The sequence below is a fragment of the Carica papaya genome, chromosome 9 (genome assembly GCF_054855325.1).
Source record: "Carica papaya isolate Zhongbai chromosome 9, ASM5485532v1, whole genome shotgun sequence".
NCBI lineage: Eukaryota > Viridiplantae > Streptophyta > Magnoliopsida > Brassicales > Caricaceae > Carica > Carica papaya.
The window spans coordinates 9,938,726-9,959,464 of record NC_142317.1 but is presented as its reverse complement, the minus strand read 5'-3'; the positions used below and the strand labels follow the sequence as shown (position 1 = coordinate 9,959,464).

Here is a 20,739-nt window from a genome sequence, read left to right as displayed (position 1 = left end):
GGTCTATTGGGGCTACACAGCAGGTTCGCCTGCGAGACCTGAAGAGAGTCACATGTTTGGGCCACCTAGCAGTCCAACCCGAGTTAATCCAAAGAATAAAGGAAGCCCAGTCAGTCGACCCCGCCCTAGTAACCCGCAAGAAGAGTGCAGAACAGGGAGTGAGCTCAGAATTTCAGATCTCCGCCGATGGATTGATTCGTTTCAGGGACAAGTAATCTCTTCCTTTATCCAAGAAAGGGTATTTCTAGTTTGCATGGTCCAATGATTGATCCCGAAAATTTCTACAATAAAATTTGGTAGGTGTGTGTCCCAGATGACAGTGAGTTAAGAAGAGACATCATGACAGAGTCCCATAGCTCAAGGTTCGTCATGCATCCAGGAAGTACGAAAATGTACCAAACTATGCGACCTCGGTTCTGGTGGAATGGGATGAAGAGAGATATAGCCGACTTTGTGTCTAAGTGTTTGGTATGTCAGCAGGTCAAAGCAGAACATCAACGCCCGGGCGGGTTACTTCAGCCTTTACCGATTCCAGAGTGGAAGTGGGAACATATCACCATGGACTTCGTATCAGGACTACCCAAGGCACGATCGGGACATGATGCTATATGGGTAATTGTTGACCGACTCACTAAGTCTTCCCACTTCCTGGCCATCAGAATGACTGATCTTTTAGACAAGTTGGCAAGAATGTATATCCGGGAGGTAGTCAGACTGCATGGAGTTCCAGTAACAGTGGTATCCGACAGGGATCCCAGATTCACTTCTCGGTTTTGGAATAGTTTCCAGCAAGCTATGGGAACAAAGCTGTCTCTTAGTACTGCTTTCCACCCCCAAACCGATGGACAATCAGAAAGGACAATTCGTACGCTGGAGGATATGCTCCGAGCTTGTGTCCTTGACTCCGGTGGCCATTAGGACGACCACCTACCCCTGATAGAGTTTGCTTACAACAACAGTTACCAAGCAAGCATCGGCATGGCCCCATATGAGGCGCTATACGGGCGTCCGTGCAGGTTGCCGATCTGTTGGGAAGAAGTGGGCGATAGAAGATTGTTTGGCCCGGATTTGGTAGAAGAGACCACGTCCAAGATAGTTAAGATCAAGAAGAACATCCAGACAGCTCAGAGTAGGCAGAAGAGTTATGCCGATACCCGAAGAAGAGACCTGGCCTTTGAGAAAGGCGACCGGGTGTTTCTTAAAGTCACCCCCTTCAAGGGAATTAGTAGGTTCAGCAGGAGGGGAAAATTAAACCCCAGATATATTGGACCCTTTGAAATCTTAGACAAGATTGGTACCACTGCCTACAGACTTGCACTGCCTCCTGAGCTCTCCCGGGTTCATAATGTGTTTCATGTATCTATGTTACGTAAGTACAATCCGGACCCTTCTCATGTCTTGGCTCACGAACCGCTTCCACTCCGAGAGGACTTGTCTTATGAAGAAGTACCGGTCAGTATCACGGACCGAGAAAGCAGGATACTCCGCAATCGGGAAATATCATTTGTAAAAGTCAGGTGGCAGAACCACACGCCCAGGGAGGCGACTTGGGAACTAGAATCAGAATTTAGGGCCCAATATCCTCATCTGTTTGATCAAGAGTAATAAGTCAAATTTGGGGACCAAATTTCTTTATGGGGGGGAGAGTTGTAGCGCCCGGAAAGGAGGAGGAAAGAGGAAAAAAAAAAAAAAAAAAAAAACCACGTCAGCAGCCACGTCAGCAGGCCCGGTCAGCGGTCCCGGCCAACCGGGACCTGCCACGTGGCAAAACCACGTCGTTCCAAAAAGGTCCACGTTGGCGATCCGCGTGGGCGCGATCGGACGGCCCAGATTTAATCAAAAAATGGACGGCCCAGATTAAAACAAAATGGACGGCTGAGATTAAAGGGCAAGGGGTTATAAATAGAACGCCCACACCAGACCACAAACCCTAGCCGCCCGCCGCTCGCCGGAGAAGACGAACCAGAAGCCGACCGCCGCCACCCGCCGCCGCACCGGAGGAACTTCCGACCGACGATCGAGGTAAATTTCGTACCCCCGACTCGTTTTTCCACGTTGATTCCTCCTGTGGCCAAATCGGAGCCAAAATCCCGACCAAACGGTTGGAATACACGACCGAAGCCCAGCGGCGCTGCCGCGCCCCTTCTCGGTTTTTGCCTCCGATGAGGCCCTTCCCGGCCTCCGTTTGATGCAATTTTTATATCACCGTAATCACCATTCTTTTCTCTACAAGTTGACCGGAGCCGAATCACCAAAACACGAACCTCGCCGGAGAGCCGCCGCACCCGAGAGCACCGCCGCCGGTAAGCTCCGTTTTTCCGTGATTTTTTTGGCCCCCCGAGGGCCCTAGGGTTGTTTTCTCACAGGGACCGATGCGAGTGTGGCCGAATTCGGCCAGAAACGGCCGAAAACAGCCAACCCGAGGCGACTCGTCGCCGGAGCACGGCGGAGCCACCGTGCCGGAGTTGCGATTTGGGCCGAAAGGGGCCCTGGGCCTAATTTGGGATTTTTTTTGGAACACGTGCAGGTACCAGTAGTGCGTTTCAGTTCCCCGAGGAAAATTCAGGGAAAATTAGGGACAGCCTGCAAGCGCACTGTGAAGCCGTGTTCGAACCCCGAAACGAGTAAGGACCCCTCACCCTATTTCCTATCACGGTATTAAAGTTCAAAATGATAAAACGGTATTTCTTGAATTAACGAATGTGTGAAATTACTTAAGGTGGCTAATGGAGCTCGAGTCTAGTGTGATTGGTGATTTACTGTTATTTGGCCTGTTTACAGCTTTAAATGCAAAATGAGGTTTGATGTGGTCATTTTACAGATTTGTGTGCATATACTACGTTTTTATTAATTATGGGTTGAATGACTGAAAAACTGATACTGTATGTTGTCTGTTTGGCATGAATTACGATTTGCTTGTTTAAATGTGAATTGACGATGCTGATTGAGGGAAAGAAGAATGGAAGATTGTATAAATTGATAATTGTGTAATGGGGTCAGCCTGACTAGATATCCTGGGAGATGGTGGACGGACCGGGTCCGTAGGGAACCCTACCGGGATTGTGGTCTCACATGTCGGACGGGGTATGGAGATCTTATGGTTTTGGCGCCCATACCGGACGGGGTATGGGGACGGCCCGTTTCACCCTCATACCGGACGGGGTATTGAGGTTTATGGTTTTGGCGCCCATACCGGACGGGGTATGGGGACGGCCCGTTTCACCCTCATACCGGACGGGGTATTGAGGTTCATGGTTTTGGCGCCCATACCGGACGGGGTATGGGGACGGCCCTGGAAACTCATTATGAATGTTAAAGGTTAACGGGTAGCAGGACCCCTATGGACCCCCACGGATACTAGTAGGCTGGTAAATGAGAAAAAGATATGTTGTATAATGATTGAATTACAAGAGGCGTGATAAGTGTTATGTTTTACAGCTTATATTATTCCATGATTATGATAATGTTATTGTTTTTCTTATATTGTTTCATAAATTCCACCGAGGTAAGTGGATGGTAAAGGGTTTTATTACTGATAAACGAGTTTATTGTGAATTATGCTCCATTGGTCTTTTTGTATTTTCTACCCACCTTTACCTCCGTGACGGTGAGATATCGTGATGTTCTTACTGGGCTAGTGTAGCTCACTCCTTATTTAACCATTTCAGATCAAGAAGACATGGTTCCCGAGCCCGTTCCGCAGGAGGACGACGAAAGGGATGCCTAGAGACTCTGTAGTCATACTCATAGCTTTATTTTCGAGTTTCTCTTTTAGTCAGTTTAATCTTTTATATTTTAAGCACGTTTTTTATTTTCGTGTAAGGGATGTTAAATGAAATTTTGATCTCGCTTCCGCATTTGATATATTTAAATACTCATTTCATTTTAATATTTCCGGGGTCGTTACATGTTTGATCTATTTTTCAGTATTAAATGCAGTATGATGTCTGATGTATTTATTTTATGGTCTCGTATGCATGAATCATGGTTTGTTTTATTATGCTTGATATTATGGTTAACCCGATACTGTATTGTCTTGTTTGGTGTCAATTACTGGTTTACATGTTTGTGTATGATTGGATGATTGAGACCAAGGAAAATGGCAAAAAGGTTATGTGAATTGATGAGTGGATAATGTGGACAGCCTGACTAGATATCCTGGGAGATGGTGGACGGACCGGGTCCGTAGGAAACCCTACTGAGAACGTGGTCTCTCATACCGGACGGGGTATGGAGATCTTATGTGTTTTGGCGCCCATACCAGACGGGGTATTGAGGTTCATGGTTTTTGCGCCCATACCGGACGGGGAATGGGGACGGCCCTGGAATCAGGTTGTAATGTTAATGGTTCACGGGTAGCGGGGACCCCCTATGGATCCCCATGGATACTAGTAGGCTGGTAAAAGAGGAAAATATGTTGTTTAATCATTGAAATGCAAAGGTGTGGTAAGTGTTATGTTATAAAGTTTATATGATTTCATGATGATGATGATGTTATTGCTTTCTTATGTTGTTTTCATGGATCTCACCGAGGTAAGTGGACAGTAAAGGTTCTTATGTTCATAAATGAGTTTGTTATAAATTATGCTCCATTGGTCATTTTTGTTTTCAACCCACCTTTACTTTCGTGGTAGTGAGATAGTGCGATGTATTTACTAGCCTGGTGTAGCTCATTCCTTATTTAACTATTTCAGATCAGGAATACGTTGTTCCCGAGCCTGTTCCGCAGGAAGACGGCGAAGGGGATGCCTAAAGACTTCATAGTTATATCTATAGTTCTTATTTCAAGTATCTATTTTAGTTAGTTTGTTCCTTCATGTTTTGAGTACGTTTTGGTTATTGTGTAAGGGATGTTAATCAAAATTTTTATTACGCTTCCGCATTTGAGATTTTTAATATATACATTTCATTTAAATTTTCGGGGCCGTTACAAAACTACCATTGCTAAGTTTTCTACTGAAGCTGAGTATCGAGCTATGGCTATTACAACTTGTGAAATTCAATGGTTATTTTTTCTTCTTCATGACTTGCATATTGTTTTACCTGTTGCTGCATTGTTATTCTATGATAATCAATCTGCCATAAATATTGCCCATAATCTTGTTTTTCATAAAATGACTAAACATATTGAGATTGATTGTCATCTCATTCGTGAAAAAGTTCAGCAAGGTTTTATACGGTTAATATTTGTTTCTTCATCTCAAGAGCTTGCAGATTTCTTCACCAAAGCCTTGTGTACTCCTCAATTTCATCTGCTATTATCCAATCTGAGAATTTTCAATATTTACTCTTCCTAACTTGCATGAGGCTAAAATAATATATTAAGTTTTTAATGATGATTAGTTAATATTGATAATTCTGTTAATTTGTTTTACCACGTAGGACTATTACTTGTTTAGCACGCATGCCTCATGTTCGCACTAATTTTTTGTTACATTTTATGAACTTCTTCTTTTCCTTCTTGTATATAAATGAACAGCAGCTTCTGCTTCAATCATCAATACAATACTACAATTTCAAAATTTAAATTCTCCTTTCTATTCTTTAGTTTCAATAATCTACCTGAGTTTTAAATAAAGATTGTAATTATTGGTATTAATGTGGTATAATCATAATTTCATACTAACCAATAGAAGTTACATAAATAAAATTTTATATTAAATTGTTTATGAAAATGGGATAGAAATTAATTTGTAGTTGTAAATATCTTTTTTTTTTTTCTACAATCAAATTTATGATGAAACAAGATATATACGTGAATATGTTAGATTTGAACAAGAAAAAAAATAGAATAACTAAAATAAGAAATATTTCTTAAAAAGTCAAATGCTTTGAAATATTATAGAATAAAATAGGAAATGGATAATAAGTTTGGAGGACCGAAATGTATTCGTATCCCTAAATAATTATATTATTATATTTATAATATTTGCTTTTAAATTGAAATATATTATTGTCTTTAACATTAAAAATTTATATAATTTTTTTATTCTATATAATAAAATATAATTTTTGTTATATTTGCAAATTTTCTAATGAGATTGTGACAATTTATTTTTATTTTAATACTAAATATATAGCTAACAAATTATAAACTGTTATTTGTACTTATGATTAATTATAATTGTTTTTTTTTTATCAAGAAAAAGTTACAAAAAAAGTTTTGGTAAAGTGAATATGACAAATAGATAATCAATTGGATTTTAAAGAAATTTTTTCGTATGTTAATTAAAATTATTCATTTATAATAAAATAATAATAATTTGACTTGGGTTGAAATTTTTTTCTACCAGATTCAATTTTTTTCTCTACTTTAAATTTATTAGGACAGTAAAAAGTCTGAAAATGAGGTTTGAAAATAAATTATTTATTTAAAAGAAAAAAGGGAATGATTGGAACGAAGAGGAAAGAAACAAATAATTGGTGAGTTCTGTCATCTGTCAATCCTCATATGTAGCCACGTGTCCTCAACACCCCCCTTCCCCCCGCGCTCTACCCTCATCTTCTTCCTTTCTTTCTCTCTCAAATCAAAATCCTTTTCCACTGACATACACTATAAATACCACGCAACGGCGTCGTTTCAACCCCCCAACTCTACTCCGACCCACTAATACCACTCCCCTTCTGTTGGTGCACCTCTCTCCGGATATGGCGGAGATACAACCACAGGACGCTCCCTTAAACGGCACTGCAACTGTCGCCGTCACCACATCAGAGCCTGTTGGATCCAAGCGCCAGAGAAGACCCAGCGTGCGACTGGGTGATATCGGCGGCGACCAGCCCTACGATTCTCACGTCCGGAGATCCACCAAGCAATGGAAACACCACCATCACCTCTCGATTGATCACAGGAGGGACTCTAATCCATCTGGAAAAACCTCAAAGACGCGGGCCCTTACCAATCTTAGCTCCGGTGGCGGCGATTACAGTGAAACCCTAGATGACGATAAAGAGGGAAACTTGGATAGTCTTGCTATTGGCAGCTGGAGAGTCAAGGAATCCAAGAAGAGAGGTTCCATGCCCACCGCCACCAAGAGGGTTCGATCCAATTGGGTGTCAAAAATCGATGACGATAACAACAATAACAACGCTAACAACAATAATAATGGTGAAGGAGAGGACAAGTATAGCGGAGGTGAGGATATGGACGAGGGTTACCGCGATTTCAATATGGAGAATTCGGAGAGCCCGTTGAAAGAGCAGAGTCCGATTCATTCGCTGGATAATTTGGCTGTGGATGGTCATGGAAATGAAAGGGATGCTTTCTATCATCATGGGAACAATAACCGGAGGCATAATAATGTTAGGCCTAGGGTCTCGGAGAACAGAGATGTGGAGCTATCGGGGCCTTCAGATACAGATGTCAGGGATTGGAGGAGCGGGAGAGGAGGGAGGTGTGGAGAGGAGGGAGTGAGGATTTGGCTCAACGGATTGGGGTTAGGAAGGTATGCACCGGTATTCGAGATTCATGAGGTGGATGATGAGGTTTTGCCATTCTTGACATTGGAGGATTTGAAGGATATGGGAATAAATGCGGTGGGGTCAAGGAGAAAAATGTATTGCGCCATTCAAAAGCTGGGAAAGGGTTTCTCGTGAGTTTTGATGGAGTTTTGGTTTTGGGAATCAAAGTCTTCTTTTTTTTTTGGAGAATTCTCAGCCATGGCAATGTAAGCTGCATGTCTGAACCAGCTATAGGTTTTCCTAGTATATTTTCTTTCAATGTAGCAGTAGAAGAAGTATTTTTGGAATGAGTAGTATCTTATGTTATCTTTTTCCCCCTAGGGTGCGTTGCATACCTTTTTAATCCAGTGCAATGTTCTGGTGCTAGCATCTGATGTGTTCTTAAAGTAGATGCAGTTGCTTCTGTTGGTAACTCATAGATTATCGTGAGAGGATCCCTACTCTAATGTTGGTTCCTAGAGATAATAATGAAAAAAAAAATGCATGAGTAAAGAAGCGAATCACAACATATTACTAACTTCCTCTGAGTTCATCTCAACTGTGAAATAGAATCTCTTATAGGAATAGCTAAAATAAAGTGAATTCCAAAGGATCTCTATGAATAAAGATGTCCTGGAATTAAACCCTTTGTTAGTTTTGTTTTGCATGAGGATACTGTAATGAGCAGGTCTCTTTTTTCTCCAATTTGATTACTCTGTTAGGAATTGTCATATATGACAACTTGATAAGTCTATCTCTTTTCTCATTGTTCTGCCAAACCATTAAGCTTTACAGTATTGTATTGCAGAAGCCTTGATTGCATGCTCAAGTGCATCTCTTGGAAGATATTTAAAGACATTCAAATGAACTTAGCACCCTATAAGAACCTTGCTGTTTCCTGTTTGCATTGATTGTATGCTTGGAGTATCTTTTAGGAAGACACAACAGCATCCGATAAGAATCTTGCTTTTCCATATTTGCCTCAAGTTATATTCAAATATTTCTTTTGGAGGATTTTGTGCTATTCAAACTAATCGAGTACCAGACAAATCTTTCTGTTCTGAGCTTCACTTCCACCATGGAAACTGTTGCTTGGGATTACTTATTTATCATAGTATCCGCGTTTATGAGAGGTAGACTGAGAGCTATCTTGTTTATAGTTTTCTAGTTACTGCAAGTATATGCTCACATAAACAGTTTTATGCATATATATTCTAGCGGACTGGATTCTGGTATTAAAGAATTGTTGGATGATTAAAATCTTCTCTGCATTGCCAAATGTTGTATGCTATTTGTCAACCTGAGAGCTTGCTTCAAACTCATTATTTTTTGCACAGGAATGGTGGATCATAGCGAAAGAAAAGTGATTTTGTTGCATGTTTAACGAAGTGATAGTTTAACCCTTTCTTTCCAAATAATGTCATTAGCCAGTAGTTAATACTTTTGTTATATAATCAAGTATCGAAATTTTGCATTTTTTTAATAGATATTGCCTCTTACTGATAAGGAAATTTGAAGAAACAAAAGTTAAACATTTATTATATATTTCTTTCTTTGAGCAGTCAAGCTTGGTTGACGACATTGTTATTTTTTGGATAGAAAAAGGAAGAACATTGAATTGTTTGCATTACTATAAATAACTTAGTTAGTAGTTGTTCAAACCTGAGAGCTTGCGTCAAACTCATTATTTTTGCTCAGGAACAGTGGATCATAGCAAAAGAAAAGGGATTTTGTTGCATGTCTAACGAAATGATAATTTAACCCACCCTTTCTCAAAATAATGTCATTAGCTCATAGTTTTTACGTTTGTTATTTGGATAATATATAATCAAGTATCGAAATTTTGCATTTTTTTAATAGATATTGCTTCTTACTGATAAGGAAATTTGAAGAAACAAAAGTTAAACGTTTATTATATATTTCTTTCTTTGAGCAGTCAATTTTGGTTGATGACATTGTTCTTTTTTGGATAGAAAAAGCAAGAACATTGAATTGTTTGCATTACTATAAATAACTTAGTTAGTAGTTGTTCAAACCTGAGAGCTTGCGTCAAACTCATTATTTTTTGCACAGGAATGGTGGATCATAGCAAAAGAAAAGGGATTTTGTTGCATGTCTAACGAAATGATAATTTAACCACCCTTCCTTTCTCAAAATAATGTCATTAGCTCGTAGTTTTTACGTCTGTTGTTTGGATAATATATAATCAAGTATCGAAATTTTGCATTTTTTTTAATAGATATTGCTTCTTACTAATAAGGAAATTTGAAGAAACAAAAGTTCAACATTTATTATATATTTCTTTCTTTGAGCAGTCAAGCTTGGTTGACTACATTGTTATTTTTTGGATAGAAAAAGGAAGAACATTGAATTGTTTGCATTACTATAAATAACTTAGTTAATAGTTGTTATCTCTCTCTCGAGTAGTTAATAGCTGTTATTATCTTCTCGAAAGAGAGATTGTTGGCAATATATGCATTTTGGAGCTTTGGTTATGTTGTAAGAACTTGCAAATGCAAATAAAAGGATGTTTGAGGTTGTTGTCTTCTCAAATGAAGTGTGCTTAAAGCAGTACCAGTAGGTTTTCATTAGGAGCTTATAAGTAACTTGAACACCTGAAAACAATTCCTAGCATCTGTTCTTTTCGGCAGACTCCCACTTGTAGTCTATGTTTTTGTGGTTTTAATAGTAAATGTTGTATGATTTAGGTGCTTTTCTTCTAACTATAGGACAACAAGGTTTCTAAATTTCACACTAATATCGTGGGCATAAATTTCTAAAGTAAGACAAGCTACTTAAGTGCCAGAAAAGAGGCAGGGACTTAACATGTTAAGGGACAAACCACATGGTAAGTACATGTACTTTTTCTTTCTTTCTTTCTTTCTTTCTTTCTTAGGAAGACAGAGGGTAATCTAGTGAGAGATATTTTCCCCCTGGTTTCTTCATGCTGTAACTTGTTGCACCTAAAGCTCTTTGTGGATATGCTGCAGGCTTTGTAGTGTTTGAAGGTTTATGTTAGGTTGCTTAACTGCTCTGGATGGATGAAGAGTATTTTTAGGGACATTGTTGACGATTCCTCTACTCTCTTAAGGTGCAAAAGGGGTTTTCCATTTTATTTGGCGATCCCTTGAGGTCACTGCATTTGTGATCTTGATTCTATTGAAAATTAATTTTGTTGAAGCTTGTGTAGTTTATATGATGCTGCCACATGGGTCAGAAGTTCAGTTCATTTGATTGAACTTGTTTTCCCAAGAGGAGAACTGCTTTAAGCTGGTGAAAGGTGGTGCGGTGGTGTGGTTGTCTGTGGACAATATGTTCCTCTGTAGTCCATTGCCACTAGCCTTGGGTGTTTTCCCCTTTATGAATTGTTATAATAGGTTGTGTTCACTGTACATTTATGTACCATTCGGGGGTCTTATCAAGGTCATCCTGTTGGTTATCAATGAAGAACCCCAAGGTCAGGGCCTTTCAGGTCTGCATGATCTTCATAGTCGGCCAGTCCTCAATTCTCCAATTTGAGTCCCAGATGAATCAGTTTCTTGATATACGAGGTCTTAAATGATCTATACCAAGGAACCCCGTTTATTTATTTGTGTATTTGATCTACAAACAGTTTCATTGCAACAGATTTTATGTTGAGATGAAAATTTACATCTCACAGTCATAGGTTTGATTTAACATGTGAAGTGTAAACTGTAAACTGTAATTACTTGTAAAGTCTGCACACTTGCAGATTTGAACCGGTACATTTTCAACAGAGGAGGAGCAAAGGAGAGATTGCCTACTTGCTCACTGTTTAGCTTAACTAAAAACTGGAATAGGGTTTCCATACAAGGGGAGTTTAACAAAAGGTTAGAACTGGGAACTGGCTGCTCAGCTCCCACCCGTGGTCCAGCTCCACTGCAACAGGCCGAGCAGGGACAGATGATTTTGGTCTCTTTTACAAGCACGGAATAATTCATCCGATAAATTTAAGTTAAAAATGTTGAAATTTATTATGTCTGAAAATAAGAAGATGACAAAAAGAAGGTTCTAAAGGTTTGCTTCAACGAAATTCAAAGAGTAGACATTGAAGTACAGGTTTAAATGTATGTAGTCCATAAGACACCCTTTATTAGCCCATTATAATTTTTTAAAACCAAGCCCAAATATAATTGAGATTATTTTATTTTCCTTTTCTGTGGGCAGCGCATAAATATGTCAATTTTAGTATTTCCCTTAACATAATAAGTGACATTTTATTACTTTCCTTTCTTTCATGTTAATGTCAAATTAATATTTATTATTAGATCAATAAACATTTCTATTAACATAATAAGATATCCTATATATATATATATATATATATATACATAATAGTCGTTATTTTACAGTAAGAAGTTTTATTTTTGGACATTTAGTATTATAATATGTGCTTCCCATATAATATATTCTATCATTAATTATTTTCCTTTTTAAGTTAATTGGTAAACTTTTTTTGTATATTTCCTAATTAATTCATTTGCCTTTTTTAGTCATATTTCAAATATTTGTGTATAAATTCTTCACGAAACATCAACATTCAACCAGAACCATAGAGTTCAATAATATACTTTCAGCTTATTGCGAAGGTATTGGAGCTTCTACACATCAAGGTATTTTCTTTTTATCAACTGAAATATTAGTGTGTGTGTATATATATATATATATATCTATAAATCTATAATATATGAAATATATATATATATATATATATATATGGAAATCACCCTAATTCATGTTTGTATGTTTTCTTTAGGATGAAAATTACGGTGACAATTAAAAAGGATGAGAAAGTGGTGCACGTAATATCTGTGGAGCAGACACAGAAAATATCAGAGTTGAAATTCTCACCGAAGTTGAGGAAACAAATGCATAATCATTATTTTAACTTTTTCTGGGAAGGTCCTGGACGAAGAAGAACAAACTTGGAGAGATTTTTATAGTGATTATGCTACTGAATATCAACTTAATCCTGATTGTGCATGTTTTACTTTCATTGTCCATCTAACACCTAAGTGTGATCGGATATACTTTCATACTTGAAGTAGATATTTTTTTTGTCTTAGCAGTTGAATGTTAAATAACAGCTGAGATGAGATGATAAATTACCACACAAAAATAATTTTTTTATTAGAATAATACTCGTGCTTTAGTTAAGTGTGGGTGCATTTAGAGTTTATTATTCAATTATTATGCTTGTAATATGTTTTAATCCTGATGGAATATTTTAATATAAATAAAACAATTATTAGGAATTTATGTTACAAATTGTTCTTTTTGTTAAACTGATAGTTTATTTTGTTGAAAATTAAAATAATTAATAAATTTGATGATAAACAAAAAATTGAAGAAAAAATAATTAGTAATTTCTTCATAAGATGCCAAATTTATAGGCTAAAAATAATTGCAGTAAAAAAGAAGCAAGCAATGAAGAACTAACAAAAATATTTACAAACATATTAATTTACTAAATGATATAAAAAAAAAAAATAGTTGAATACGGATGCATGAAATAAGAGTTGAAGCTAAAAAAAGTTTTAAACCATGAGAAAATGTTAAAATTTATAACTCCTCACACAAGAAAACTTATGCCTGAATAGAGGAAACTGTCTGATAGAGAAATTAAACTTAATTTGTAGATCTACATTGTTTTATTAATCAGAAAAACAAAATTCTATTAGGAGGTTACAAAAATTGAATTCATATGTAATTTTCTAATACATTACAAATTTTATCAATTTTTATAGAATTTTTAAATATTGTTTAAATTCTGTGTAAAATTTTATATGAACTCAGGGTTATCATTTTAATATAAATAAAACAATATTCAGAGGCAATCAAACATCGTGAAAGTTCAATGTATGGAAGCATGAACAGAGAAGAAAAGAAGATGAAAATGGACTCTTAGTGAGATTGTAACACCCAAATAAAAATAAAAAAAATTTATTTATTTATTTAATTTTTAATTTAATGAAAATAAAAATAATAATAATGATAAAACTGGATAAAAATATTATTTGGATTTAATTGAAATTGATTTTGAAAAAAATTGGTGAAAATTTGGATTCTGTGAGTGTTTTTGAAAAGAAAATCAGAAACCGGGTGTTAAAACGCAATTTAGAAAAGTTGTGCCACGTCAGCGGCCCGGTCAGCAGCCCCGGCCAACCAGAACGCGTCGCGTGGCAAGGCAACGCTGACCAGAGAACGGGCCACATGCGCGATCCGCATGCGCGCGATCGGACGGCCCAGATCCGTTCTCGCGCATATGGATAGCCCAGATCAAACGTGTGCACAGACGGCCCAGATTCACGCGCACGGACGGTCCAGATTGCATTGCGATGAACGACCCAGATTTAATCTTGATGGACGATCGAGATTAAAAGGCAAAAGGTATAAATAACCCCACCTACACCTGACCAAAGAAACTCTAACCGCCAGTGCTTGCCGGAGAAGAAGAACCAGACGCCGAAGGAGCCGGCCGCCGCCACCCGCCGCCACACCGGGAAAGTTTCCGATCGCCGATCGAGGTAAATTTTCTCCTCCTTGCTCGTTTTTCGACGCTGAGTCCGTCTATGGCCAAACGGCCGGAAAACCCAGCCGAAACCCAGCAGCGCCGCCGCGCCCCTCCTCGGTTTTTGCCTCCGATAAGGCCCTTCCCGGCCTCCGTTTGATGCAAATTTTATACCACTGTGATCACCGTTCTTTTCTCTACAGGTTGATCGGAGCCAAACATCAAAATGCGACTCACGCCGGAAGAGCCGCCGCACCCGAGAGCACCGCTGCTGGTAAGTTTCGGTTTTTCGTGATTTTTTGGCCCACCGAGGGCCCTAGGGTTGTTCTATCGCAGGGACCGATGCAAGCGTGGTCGAATTCAGTCGAAAACGGTCAACCCGAGGGGAATCGCCGCCGCGTCGCCGGAGCACGGCGGAGCCGCTGTGCCGGAATTGCGATATTGGCCGAAAGGGACCCTAGGTCTAATTTAGGATTTTTTGGGACACGTGCAGGTACCAGTAGTTCGTTTCAATTCCCCGAAAAAAATTCAGGAAAAATTAGAGACAGCCTGTAGGCGCACTGTAGAGCCGTATTCAGACCCCGAAACAAGTAAGGACCCTTCATCATATTTCCTATCACGGTATTAAAGTTCAATAAATGATAAAATTGTATTTCATGAATCAATAGATGTGTGAAATTGTTTAAGGTCGCTAATGGAGCCCGAGTCTGGTGTATTTGTCGGTCAGTTGTTATTTGTTCTATTTTACAGTTTTAAATGCAGTATGATATCTGATGTTTTCATTTCATAGTTTTGAGTGCATATATCACTGTTTTATTGACTATGGGTTGAATAACTGAGAATCCGATGTTGTGTGTTGTCTTGTTTGGCATAAACTACTGGTTTACATATTTGTGTGTGATTTGATGATGGTGACTGAGGAAAAAAGGAATAAAAGATTACGTGAATTGATAAATGGATAATGTGGACAGCCTGACTAGATATCTTGGGAGATGGTGGACGGACCGGGTCCGTAGGGAACCCTACCGGGAACGTGGTCTCTCATACCGGACGGGGTATGGAGACCTTCTGTGTTTTGGTGCCCATACCGGACGGGGTATGGGGACGGCCCGTTTCACCCTCATACCGGACGGGGTATTGAGGTTCATGGTTTTGGTGCCCATACCGGACGGGGTATGGGGACGGCTCTGGAATCAGGTTATAAATGTTAAGGGTTCACGGGTAGCGGGACCCCTATGGATCCCCATGGATACTAGTAGGCTGTTAAATGAGGAAAATGTGTTGTTTAATGATTGAAATGCAAAGGCGTAGTAAGTATTATGTTATACAGTTCATATGATTTCATGATAATGATAATGTTATTGCTTTCATATTTTGTTTTATAGATCTCACCGATGTAAGTGGACAGTAAATGTTTTTATGTTAATAAACGAGTTTATTATAAATTATACTCCATTGATCTTTTTTGTGTTTTCTACCCACCTTTACCTCCGTGGCGGTGAGATAGTGTGATGTCTTTACTGGGCTGGTGTAGCTCATTCCTTATTTAACCATTTCAGATCAGGAAGACATTATTCCCGAGCCCGTTCCGCAGGAAGACGGCAAAGGGGACGCCTAAAGACTCCGTAGTTATATTTATAGTTCTTATTTCGAGTATCACTTTTAGTTAGTTTGTTCTTTTATACTTTGAGTACGTTTTTTATTTTTGTGTAAGGGATGATAATTAAAATTTTTATTACGCTTCCGCATTTGACATTTTTAATACATATATTTCATTCTAAATTTCCGAGGCCGTTACAGAGATGATGTGAAAGAGAAACCTGAATGCAAATATACAATCTTCGAATGTAGAAATCTTCGAGTCCCAAACAGATGGGTGCATAGCACTAGAAAACGCAAAAGTTAGTCATAAGAGCGAAATAAAAGACAAATGTGGATATGTATAGGCATAAAACAAAAAGAAATTCCCATGGTGATGAAAGCATAATAGTAAATGCACTTGCATGGCCTTCTAATGCATTTTAGTCGAGTAAGCATTACAAAATCACCTATAGATTCTCAGAGTAATTACAGGTGCATAATACACTCTTAAACAAGGTCTTGTTTAAGATTCCATCCCAAACTCAGTCGCTATTCTAACACGTACTTGAGAAACTTCCACCTCAACTGCGCTTACCACTTGATTTTGCCGATGTAGCAATTAGGTAACCAAATATGATAACAAGGGATATGACAGAAACCTGAGACCCATAATTCGCCAATAGCCTCTGCACTCAAAACGTTTTTGTTAGAAAGACAATGACTAAAATTTTTGGTCTTTAAGCACACATAAGATAGTGCTTACCAAGGCATAAGGATTGCTTTTAATAAGAATACTGTTTTTAATAGGAATAGTGAATTACAATAGATAAACTTTGTATAAACAGGTCGATTTATTTAGATACTGAAATTTTAATCGATCTAATACAATTCAAAAGATCATTCTTTTCTCATGTATCAACTGTTTCCAAGTCAAACATGAGAATAAAAATGGAAACCATCTGCATAAGAAATCAGAATAATATCAAAGCACTCGTTATTTTTATTATGTTTTACTAACTTCCATCTAACATAAATGTGCTAGCAAATTCATGATAATATATTTCATCTAAAAAAATGTTTTGTAATAATATACAAAAAAAAAAAAAAAAAAACACTCAACTTTTTAAAAATTAATGGAAAATTTTTTCCTATAAATTGTTATATACTGCAACATCATGGCAGTTAAATTTAGATACTAGACTTAAAATAAATGAAAAATTACTACAATATCTCTTATTTAATATTAAATTATCATAGCAATCTTAATAATTTATTTAAATAACAAAAATATGAATTTATTAAATAAATAAATAATTTAAAATTAATAAAAATTCTTTAAAATACTTTACTTAGTAAATTTTAAAATTATTAATTTAAAAATTATGTTAACAATTTATTTTGATTTTTTTTCTTCATTTGTGAAGATGGGGCAATTCTACTTTTAAATCATTTTTATTTATATCAATTATTAATCAAATTTTACTTTTATAATTTAAATAATTAATCTTCATATATTTATATATTATTTTTAAATAGTTTTTGTTAAGATCAATAATTAGTTCTTCTAATAATTTTTTCTATATTTCTTAGCCTTATATAACACATTAAGGTCATTAAATTAATTTTATTAAATAAGAAGTATAGTAGTAATGTTACCATTTATTTTAAATTTAACACTTTAACCGTAATAGTATAAAGTATGTAATAATTTGTAAAATATGAAATTTTTGTTTAATTATAAAAACTTCAATCATTTTTATATAGTATACTAAACTTCAGGAGATTTTTTGTAATTTAACCTAAAGAAGTATGAAAAGAACTTTGAGAAAAGAGACTGAGAAGGTACCTTTGCCTGGAATTGAGGCCAGGATGACAGGTGATTACATGAAAAGTAAAACACATCACCATTAATCAGTCGATGCCATAATTCATTAGAGAAGACCTGCTACTATCTAACAGAAGAAGAGTACGGAACAAATATCAAATTATTATCAAAGAAAGGTTACCAATTCAAACTTCCCGTTAATAGTTTTATCAGCAAGGATATCCAGCGGCAGAATTGGGGTTGAATATGCCACCTAGAGAAACAGCAAAGACAACAACTAAAACATCAAAACTGATCAGCTCAAATAACAAAAGCCTTGAGAATTTCCATCAACGCCAACCTGTACTGCAGCCTTTGTTGGAATCTTGAATGTGATGAGAGCTGGTGTTCCATAGAACAATCCTTTCACTTTGGTCTCCAACTCAAAAGAGTGAGAAACCAGAGCATTCCTGAAAATCACGTGGTTTAATCTCATAATGTAAGCAACTGGAGTCTGAAAAAACACGTTCAACTTTTTCAGGAACATGTAAACAGACTTACGCGTCAAGTCTTTTCCAAGACTTGGACGTGTTACCATGGATAAAATCAAAGAGATCCTTGTCCCAACTATCATCAGTAAGACTTACATCATATGCAGACCTGCAAAGGGTTCATGAAGAAAATACAACAATTTATCCATCAAACAATTCTTTGGAAGAGAAAACTAAAGGTAAATAATGTACAACAACCTAATATTCTTTTTGGGATTAGAACCAGGGAATTTAGTGCAGAGCAATTTAGTTTCTACCTAAGGTTCATACAAATATGAAATGAGACCCAAAAGATCAAATTTCAGTTAGGATAGATGTAAACTACGAGACAAAAACTCAGGTTCCTGCAACAGGTCAACAATTTTTTGTTTGTGATATCCTTAAAAGTGTAAAGTCTGTTGGTTTTAGCTGAATTTATGGAGCTTCCTCATATTTGGTGCATTTCTCTCCGAATACATGAGTCAAATAACAACGTTTCTCTCTGAATATGGAAGCACCAACTCATATATGTCTCAATATTAAGAATCTCAGATGGAACAACTCAATCCGATAACTAGGATGGAAACAACTGGAGTGATCCAAATATTTAGATGTTTAAGTTCGGCTCAATCCAACAAAATTTAGCTCAAAATTATCCTGCTTTTTGTTTAGCTCGAGCAAACAACAGTAGGGCCTCAGCTTGACTCGAGCTCAAGAAGGATCAAGTAGCACCCAGTTAGAGCTAGATTGAAAATATGTTTGAACTCAATTATGAACAAACTCAGTTTTGATTAGTACTAGACTCAAATTCAAACATGACCTCGAACTACACATTAGACAACTCCAATTTTTTCTTTTTTTTTTTTATGAAATAAAACTCAAATTTTATTTGACACAGCATGAAGAACACTCAAGAAAAATTTACCTTTAAAACATGTTGGACCTCAATTTTTAGTTAGTATAGGGTCAAAATTGAAAATGATACCAAAGTCCACTATATTTATTTACATCACAAAAAATTAAACTACTAACGTATAGTAATAACATATTTTTTATACACATGCTTATATCATACATTTATTTTTAAATATTCAGAGGAGCAGTTAATAAGATTTCAAGCCAGTTTCAGCTCATGCAATTCGAAGTTCATCGAACCGAGATGAAGTCTATCAGAGCAGAGTTCCAAATCAGCTCAGTTGTGCTACAAACTGGAACGTTACTAACACTATTGAAGACGACACGATCTGATCAACCATGCTTCTTCCTTAAAAAATAAAAAGTATAATATGTATTTATTACTTACAGGTACTTAGAAGATGCCAATGCCAACTCATATATAAAACATATTTTAACACAAATGGGGATTTTGTAAGCTTACCAAAATTCACCATAGAGAATAAATAGTTACCGGTAACTAGACAATTCAAAATTTGATACATAACTAACCCCACCAAACAGGTTTCTACTCAAAAATGAACGAAGAATCCTATATCTTCCATTATAATTTTGACATTTTAGCACTTCACGGAATTGAATTTAAGTAACAATATGTTAATTCAGAACTACAAAATTATCACTGTAAATTACACAAATACTACTGAAGATTGAAAAATAAAAAATACATCATCAATCCTAAAATTTAGTTCTTAGCAAAAATCTCATCATTTTCAAAAATCAACCATTTAAATTGAGTATAAACAGTTACATCGGAGACTAAGAAAAAGAGATAAAAAGACGTGTAATAAGATACAAGAAAAGATAGATCAAGTAATAAAAGGTGAAGAGGAGGTAATGCGTACATGGATCCACGGTTGTATATGTCGATGGAGACGGAGACTCGCTCTGTGTCAGGACCTCGCCTCTTGAGAGTTGCCTTCTTGTGTGCAACAAGAAATGGAGATTCTCCATCTGCGCATATTGAAGAAGCAAAGAGAAGGAGAGCTCCGATAACAAGAATAATGGCCGAAGGTGATTGTGCCATTTGGTTTCTGATTTTCTGAACGGACTTCGAGAAATACTTTGCAGTCGATAGAATTGGTAGCTCGCTGGAGGTTTGTGAATATGAACATGGTTTCAAAATTAGAATTAACACTGACACGTCAGCTTCAGTGACGAGTCATTCAAGTAGGAGTTGTCCAATAAAATTCTTCCACGCTTTCTCATGTATGACGTGGTAATATGCTTTCAGTTGTCCAAACGGCGCCGTTTGCGTGGTTAGAATATCTAAATGACCTGTCAAAGTTCCTGATTTCTTCGCTCTCTTGGTTTGGCATTTGTGTAAAAATATTTTACCAATCAATTTATGTATTGTATTTAGGATATATTAGAGCAAATAAATTTGTTTTTAAAATTTTATTTGAAGATATATACTTAATTAATTATTAAAATATGAAAACTTAGTTTTACTTAAAATTCATTTGAAATATGTTTTTATTTTTATAATTCAATAAATACTTCCAAATAAATTTCACAAAAATAATAATTTTCATATCAAATATATTCTTAATATTTGTGCATACACAGATACATCCACACCATGAATAAATATGGTGCAAAAAAGAAAATAATTCTGGATTTAGTCTCATCAATGTTTACTGATTTAATTATAAACTAAAATCAAATGTACCATTTTTAACGTTGAGTATTATTTAAATTCTAATTGTATCAAAGAAAAAAAATAGATCATTCAAATATAATAAAAATCTTAGTAAACAATAATATTATAATTAAAAATTAATTTCAAAATTTATGGTTTTCGAATTAAAGTTTATCTAATTATATATATAAATTATAACTAACATTTATATATGTTAAATAACCAACACTTAAAAATTAAATAAATTTGAAACTTT

The 20,739-nt window shown here is 36.4% G+C and overlaps 2 protein-coding genes across 3 annotated transcripts; one reads left to right on the top strand and one right to left on the bottom strand.

Annotated features, from left to right (window-relative positions):
• Positions 1-6,514: 6,514 nt before the first annotated feature.
• On the top strand, positions 6,515-11,224 carry LOC110823056 (Sterile alpha motif (SAM) domain-containing protein). Of its 2 annotated transcripts, XM_088211624.1 has the most exons (3): positions 6,515-7,667; positions 10,170-10,288; positions 10,431-11,224. In XM_088211624.1, the coding sequence occupies exon 1, from the start codon at positions 6,649-6,651 to the stop codon at positions 7,594-7,596; it is 948 nt and encodes a 315-aa protein (XP_088067750.1). In that variant the 5' UTR covers positions 6,515-6,648; the 3' UTR covers positions 7,597-7,667; positions 10,170-10,288; positions 10,431-11,224. The 2 variants fall into 2 exon arrangements, with proteins under 2 accessions (XP_088067750.1, XP_088067749.1); XM_088211623.1 differs by having other exon boundaries at positions 10,170-11,224.
• A 4,668-nt stretch (positions 11,225-15,892) lies between these two features.
• Positions 15,893-19,948, bottom strand: LOC110823000 (uncharacterized). Its single transcript, XM_088211753.1, has 5 exons — positions 19,687-19,948; positions 17,919-18,017; positions 17,719-17,827; positions 17,400-17,631; positions 15,893-16,239 (listed from the first exon to the last, which is right to left on the bottom strand). Exons 1-4 carry the CDS (start codon positions 19,866-19,868, stop codon positions 17,545-17,547), a joined length of 477 nt encoding a protein of 158 aa, XP_088067879.1. The 5' UTR covers positions 19,869-19,948; the 3' UTR covers positions 15,893-16,239; positions 17,400-17,544.
• Between the last annotated feature and the right edge of the window lie 791 nt (positions 19,949-20,739).

What these genes read in the sequence shown, in the direction of transcription:
- LOC110823000 (XM_088211753.1), bottom strand. Translation starts at nt 19,868, where the DNA reads ATGGCACAATCACCTTCGGCCATTATTCTTGTTATCGGAGCTCTCCTT. An exon ending in ATATACAACCGTGGATCCAT is followed by an intron (nt 18,018 to 19,686) that starts GTACGCATTACC and finishes AACCCTTTGCAG; the next exon opens with GTCTGCATATGATGTAAGTC. An exon ending in TCTTGGAAAAGACTTGACGC is followed by an intron (nt 17,828 to 17,918) that starts GTAAGTCTGTTT and finishes CGTGATTTTCAG; the next exon opens with GAATGCTCTGGTTTCTCACT.
- LOC110823056 (XM_088211624.1), top strand. Translation starts at nt 6,649, where the DNA reads ATGGCGGAGATACAACCACAGGACGCTCCCTTAAACGGCACTGCAACT.